General features: G+C 56.9%; 1 protein-coding gene across 1 annotated transcript; it reads right to left on the bottom strand.

Moving 5' to 3' along the window:
* Positions 1-1,099: 1,099 nt before the first annotated feature.
* Positions 1,100-2,605, bottom strand: LOC101945279 (acetylcholinesterase-like). Its single transcript, XM_065578936.1, has one exon. The coding sequence runs from the start codon at positions 2,603-2,605 to the stop codon at positions 1,100-1,102; it is 1,506 nt and encodes a 501-aa protein (XP_065435008.1).
* Positions 2,606-7,219: the final 4,614 nt, after the last annotated feature.

Below are 7,219 nucleotides of genomic sequence, written 5' to 3'. Positions count from 1 at the left end.
AGAGGGTCCTGTGGCACCTTTGAGACTAACAGAAGTACTGGGAGCATAAGCTTTCGTGGGTAAGAACCTCACTTATCTCAGTTAGAGATGTGGAAAAAGCCAAACACCTGACTGCCACAGCTGTGTGACCTAGCCCCTAGGGTAGCTGTAGTTATGTGAATGGAAAGACGCTATTGTTAACTTCGCTTCTGATTTTTGGGCAGGTGATGTTCCCCCACTGATGGAGCAACCCCTTTTGTTGCTGCCAGGGCCAGCTCTAGGATTTTTGCCGCCCCAAGCAAAAACAATTTTGGCCGCCCCCCTCCCAAGTTTTTTTCTTACCCCACCCCCGGCCCCGCCTCAACTCCGCCCCTTCCCCCAAATCCCCAGCCCTGCTCCTCCCCCCAGGCTCTCAAGCCTGGGAGGTAGGGGGAGCAGCGGCACGCGAATCAGCTGTTTCGCGCACCGCGGATGCTCGTGATCTCCCCCTCCCTTCCAGGTTTGAGAGCCTGGGAGGGAGGGCGAGCAGTAGCGCGTGAATCGCTGAGGTGAGCTATGGCGGCCGGGGCAAATTTTTAGGGGCGGCAGGGGCGGCAGGGGCGGCATTCTGGCGTCGGCCATGCCACCCCTAAAAATGTGCTGCCCCAAGCACCAGCTTGTTTTGCTGGTGCCAAGAGCCGGCCCTGGTTGCTGCAGGCTGTATTGACATGATGAGTTGACGTAGCCAGACCTGTACAGTGTTTGTAGCATGGACACATCCTCTCAGCTTATCTGGCCGAGTTGGGAAAGGGCACGCAGAGCTTTGAGATCATTGGCTACTAGCTAAAAGTCATGTTTCCTTGAATGAGGATGCATGTATTTGTGGGATCACCGATATCCTGGTGAGGGAAGAAGGGAATTATCACTAACTTGGACTCAGGGAGCTAAGATTTTATCTCCCTGAAGTAAGATCAGCTCTAGGTCATGAGCTTCAACAGTTAGATTAACTATTTTCCAAAGGGACCTGTTCTTTGCCATGGCATTGAGCCGGGTCTTCCTGGATGTTGTGTTCCCCTGGCCAAAGAGTGACAGCTGCTCTCATGGTCTGGCTCAGGGGATCAGAGGATAGTGGGGGATTCCCTTACCCGGTCCTGGCAAACTCCGCAGTCCACTGCATCACCGTGCGGCTCAGGACTTCCTCAGCCTCTGTGTGCGTGGAGTTGGCTCCTGCCAGGGACCACAGAGTTCCGAACTGATAGGGGAGCTCAGAGCCATGTGGCACCCCTGTCCATTCCGTTGTAGACAATCCACTGGGGCGCTGGTTGAAGCTGTAGGCAAACACGGGATTGCCGGCCTCTGCTCCCCGCCTAGTCAGCTCGGCTACTGGGCACACAAAGAGGTAGTCACCAACAATTTGTTCCATGGCCCATCGATACTGTGCCTTGCCTTGCTTCACCCCCTCCTGGCTGTACCACCAAGCCACAGTCTGGACGGCCCCTTCTGGTGCCCCTGGCACCATGAGCTTCAACACCTGCAGCAGCTCCTCCATACCGACGTTGCTGGCGTTCTGGAGGTGTAAGGTGGGGGCACCAAAGAGTAGTATGTAGGAGCCTTCGTCGGCAGTGAAACCAGCTGCGATGGGTATAGGCTGGCTCTGCTTAGCCTGCAGGAGTCTTGATGGTGAATCAGGCAGGAAATCCCCATCTGTTGTCGGCACAAAGGGCATTCCCAGCAGCTCCCTGTGGCGCAAGACGGAGAACTCGTGTTTGGGGAACTCCCCAGGTTCCTTCACCTGCAGACAGCCCACCAGGGCCGTGTCATCGCTATCGGCGCAGCCCAGCAGCTGGCCCAGCCTCTGGCCTCTCTCCTTGGCCTCCTCAAGCGAAATCCAAGCCCAGGGTGCTGTCGGGGATCCGCTCTGCAGCATGGCGCGGGTGAAAAGGGGCCGGCTCCCCAGGGAGAGGAGGTGGAAGCCGACTGATGCAGCCCCAGAGCCAAGGCCGTAAAGCATCACATGGGCTGGCTCCCCTCCAAAGGCGGCTGCATTATCCCGCAGCCAGCGCAGCGCCAGGCGCTGGTCCCACAGGCCGGCATTCCCCGGGGCGGCCGGGGGCAGAGACAGGAAGCCCAGCGCCCCCAGCCGGTAGTTCATGGAGGCCACGATCACGTTCTCAGTGGCGGCTAAGAAGCGCCCATCATAGATCTTGAGGGAGGCTGCACCTGAGAAGAACCCACCACCGTGGATCCAGATGAGGATTGGGGCCGGTGCAGGGGGCCGGGGATGGGGCACCCAGATATTGAGGAAGAGGCAGTCCTCAGACTGTGGCCTTGTGGGTGTGAATAATTCGTCCTCAGGGTAAGTAGGAATCGGATGCTGGTGGCAGACATTGCCGAAGCTGGTGGTTTCCAGGATTTGGCTCCAGGGCTGGTGGGGAAGCGGTTTCTGGAAGCGCAAGGTCCCCACGGGGGGCTGGGCGTAGGGGATGCCCAGGAAGGCCGTCACTGTGCTGGAGCCTGCCTGGAGGCGCTTGCCCCGGATGGGGCCACTGGTGGTGAGCACCACGGTGCCGTCGTCATTGGAGCCAGAGTTGAAGCCCGGCAGGGAGAGGAGGAGCAGGCAGGGGAGGGCAGGGAGAAGTCCCAGCATTGCAGCAGCTGGAAGGGAAACCCCCCCCCCCAGGAGAGAGTTATAGGAAACGGGATCTGGGGTTTTTCCCTTCTAGAGGGCACTGGCTCCCTTCCAGTCCCAGCCACCTAAATCCAGACAGCAGGAGGTAGCTCCCTACATCAGCCTAGATCCCCATTAAGAAATACAGCCCCCTGGTCTTTTCTGTTCATGCTCCAGCTCCCTGCTGAGCTCCCTGATCAGCATCAACCATAAGAACATAAGAACAGCCAGACTAGGTCAGACCAAAGGTCCATCTGGCCCAGTGTCCTGTCTTCCCACAGTGGCCAATTGCAGGTGCCCCAGAGGGAATGAACAGAACAGGTGATTATCAAGTGATCTATCCCCTGTTGCCCACTCCAGATTACGGCAAACAGAGGATAGGGACACCATCCCTTCCCATCCTTGCTAATAGTCATTGGTGGATCTGTCTTCCATGAACTTATCTAGTTCTTTTTTGAAAACAGTTATAGTCTTGGCCTTCACAACGTCGTCTGGCAAAGAGTTCCACCAGCTGACCCTATCTCTAAGAGGGCAGTGGGGTCTAGTGGACTGGAGTGGGGGAGGAGAGGGGGCTGGGAGTCTGTACTCCTGGTTTCCCTCCCCAGCTCTAAGAGTGGCGTCTGTGGAAATGGTAGTAGATGGGTAATTATTTAGATTGATCCCAATTCCCGTTGTTCTTCCCCTTCATTCACTCCCTGGACCCCTCTGTCCCTAGCTCGGAGGCAGTGGGGCCCTGGGTAGCACAGACTCACCTGCCCTACTCCTGGGCACACTCAGAGTCGTGTCTCTCGGTTCAGCACGAAGGTGAACGGAGGATGCTGGAGCAAACAGGAAGCCTCCAATGCTGAGAATAACAGCAAGGGAGCAACCACTGGGGCTTATTTATCCTCAAATCTGTGTCCTCATGAGGCTGTGCACACACAGGGGGAGGGGGATCTGGTCCGGCCGGGTGGGACTGTTGGGGAGGAGCCAAGGTGTTTGGAAACAGACACCCAGTTGGTTAAACAGCATAAGAGCTTTAGGGACAGAACGGCCGTGATTGATCAACTGCAGCCACCTCTGGAGTGGGGCAGGTGGGTACCAGGAAGTGATTCAGGAATCCTGTGTCCAAAGAAAATATAAGTGGATTTTAGATGATGGGGCAGAATGGAATAACTGAAGAGAGTGTTTGGCCAGGTGACTGGGGAAACATACCCCAGTGATGAGAGAAAGTGCTTGGGGATGTTTAGTGAGAAGCAGGGCCAATGAGTTGCTTGTTTCTAATGTGAAATCCAGGATTCATTGCAGCACAGCACCGTGCTGGGGCATTTGGGCCAGCCCCGACTCCAAGGGGTACTCCTGGGGAATTCTGCGCCACTGTAACACGCAGAATTCATGTGCCACGCAGAATTTTTTTCCCCACAGAAAATACATTCTGCTGGGGTATTTGGGTCAGCATTGACTGCAAGGGGACTGTGGGGTCAGCATTGACTGCAAGGGGACTGTGCCCTTAGTGCCACACTGGGACATTGGGGACAGCACTGACTGTATGGGAAAAGCATCCCTCCTTAACCCCTGTAGCATATGCAGAATTTTGGGGGTTGCTTTTTGAAATCCTGCCCATGCTGCAGCCCTCTTAGCTTGTAAGAGCCACTCCAGGTGAGATCCTGGTTCTGACAACATATGGTTGGGTCATGAACATTATTGACATTCTGGGCATGTTTGTTCCTCCTGAAATTGCCTATAGTCCCTGGGTTGCTTCTCACAGTCACTTACCAAGGGGCGTTTTGTTGTTTCTAGTTGCCAGCATTGGTCACAGGTTGGTCACTGTTGACCTAAGTTGGGTGAGCGACTGCAGAACACTGAGCGCATATTACTTAGGAGTGTCAGAACTCAATGTTTATGCTTTATATTTTTGATGGATATGTACGGCGATTCGGCTGGGGCTTGCACCCCTCCGGGGTGGCGGGGAGCCAGACCACCTCGCTACTTTGGTCAGGGGTGTCGGGGAATTAGCCTGGCTTGTGGCGAACGGTCAGTAGCTCAGGCCCTCAGGCAGGAGTTCAGCAAACAGGTTAAGTATTAGCAGTCCCAGGCCCTGGGTCAGAGCAGGTCAGCAAACAGTGAGTGGCTCAGGCCCTCAGGCGGAAGCTGAGCAAACAGGTTCAGTATTAGCAGGCTCAGGTCCTGGGTCAGGGCAGGTCAGCAAACAGTCAGTGGCTCAGGCCCTCAGGCAGGAGACAAGCAAACAAGTTCAATATTAGCAGGCCCAGGACCTGGGTCAGGGCAGGGCAACAAACAGTCAGTAGCTCAGGCGCTCAGGCAGGGGCTGAGCAAACGGTTGAACAGGAAACCCCAGGCTCCTGGCTCTGAGCAGCCGAGGAGACGGGGAGATTGCCATCTGCAAGATGCGTGGCAGAGGAGACGCAGGCCCACCCACTCCACTGTGTCCCAGCCCGGGGCCCCAGCAGTGGCAAAAGACCCGCTGCTGTGTCAGTGGGGATCCTGACCGCAACACACTGACATTGGCTCTGGTAGTGTTGCAGCCAGACTAGAGTCGGCTGCCCCCGGGCTACTTCCCACCTCCTCCGTTAGAGGTACTTGGATCCGGATGGCATCCTACACGGGGTCTCACACCATGGGCTCCTCGGGGTAGCTGGCGAGCGGTTGGTTTGGCAGCTCCTTGGGGTATCTGGCAAACGGCAGGCCTGGCAGTTCCTCAGGGTAATGGGTGAGCAGTAGGAATGGCAGCGTCTCTGGGCTCGGGCTAGCATCAGGCGTTGGCTGGTCTGGCCTGTCCTCGGGTTGCCCGCTGATCACCGTGGTCTCCCCACTGGGAGATACGCCACAGGCGTCTGGTCTCTCCAGTGCCTGAGTTTCAAGCGAGCTCTGGGGTTGGGCTTTTATACTTCCTGTCCTGCGCCTTGACCTCTGAGGGGCGGGCGCAGGGTTTGCTGGCTCTGTTCACTTTGGTGTCCAGAGAGGCTCATCCCCTCTGGGGTGGTGGGGAGCCAGACCCCCCTTAAGTCTGGCTTCCGCTCCTCGTGGCTGGACTCTTCCACACCTCCCAGGAATGACAGGAAGTCAGCATTAGCGTGGTTCTTGCCTGCCCTATGGTGAACCGTAAAGGCATAGGGCTGGAATGCCAGGTACCATTGCTGTATTCTCATATTATTGTCTTTCATTTTATTCATCCACTGAAGCAGGGCGTGGTCTTTCTTATGTCAGTCCGGTTGGTTGACATCATAGGTGACGGGCCCCACCTTCCGGACCACGTCGTAGGGGCCCCGCCAGCGGGACAGTAGCTTGGACCCGCTCGAGGGCAGGAGAAGCAGGACCCAGTCTCCATTGTTAAAGTCGTGGCTCTGCGTGTCTTGAGCCCTGATCCATGAGAATCTCCCGGGGCAGGCCTACACGAGCAAAGACCTTCACTGGCTCGCCCTCAGTGGTTCGGCTGGTGATGCTCCGCAGGTATACTGCCTCCAAGAAATGGGTAGCATAATCTACTAGGACCAACACATACTGAAATCGCATGATGCTTTTCATGAGGGGCCCCACCACGTCCATGGCCACGCGTTCAAAGAGCGTTTCGACGATGGGCATGGGAACGAACTGGGACTTGGGTGTCCGCGGGGGTTCGGCTAGCTGGCACTCTCGACAGCAGTTTCAATAGTTCCCTACTTCCTGATGCACGCTGGGCCAGAAGAAGCATGTCAGTATCTGGGCTAGAGTCTTCTTGTGGCCCCAAGTGCCCAACAGCCGGGATGTCGTGGGCGAGTTTGATTCCTGCCCGCCGGTGACACGACTGGTTGGCTCTGGGGTTCTCCAATGCGCGGGTCCCGTTCTACCCGATAGAACCGATCCTGTCCCAGTTCGAAGTGTGGCCACTGCTTCGCCCGGTGCGGGTCAAAGTCGGCCCCATCGACCGTGGCTAGTCGCTCGTAAGCATGACTGAGGGTGGGATTTGCCCTTTGGTTACGACAAAAGTCAGTGTGAAGCAGGGGTTAAGCAGCAGCTTCTGGAGGGGAGTCCTCTGGCTCTTCTTCCCGTCCGTTGGGGTCTGGTGCCTCCTCCCCCTCTGACTGGGTCTCAGGGAGGCTCCCTTCCAGTACTGGGGTAGTTGCGGGCCTCTCGTCGACATTGGAGCGGAGGACTTCCAGGAAAATTGGCCAGTCCCACCCCAGGATCACCGGGTAGGCGAGCCGAGGAACCAGGTCGACCATAGATCGTGTGACCCCATCCACGGTCAGTTGGGCTTGGGCACTGGGGTAAGGTCGTATGTTGCCGTGAATGCATTGTAGACGGATCGCCCCCAGGCGTGGGTCAGCCTGGAGGCCTAGGCTTTGGCAAACAAGCGTCTGATCACAGCCTGAGTCAATTAGGGCCATGGTTAGGCAATCCTCGACAACTACTGGCACAGTAATCTTGGCGCCTTGTGAGGGTCGGGCCCGGGCTTCTCCCGTGCAGAACTATCCGAAGCTACAATCCATCTCGGTGCAGTCTTGCTGCAAATGGCCATATTTCCCACAGGAAAAACAGGGTCCGATATCCGAGCACCCAGGCCGGGACACTGTTCCCGCCTGGCCCCTGGGGGTGGCTTTGGTTGGTCCCTCG

The sequence above is a fragment of the Chrysemys picta genome, unplaced genomic scaffold, assembly GCF_011386835.1.
Source record: "Chrysemys picta bellii isolate R12L10 unplaced genomic scaffold, ASM1138683v2 scaf10, whole genome shotgun sequence".
NCBI lineage: Eukaryota > Metazoa > Chordata > Testudines > Emydidae > Chrysemys > Chrysemys picta.
Note: the sequence above shows the minus strand (reverse complement) of the source record. Positions and strands in the feature narration are given on the sequence as shown.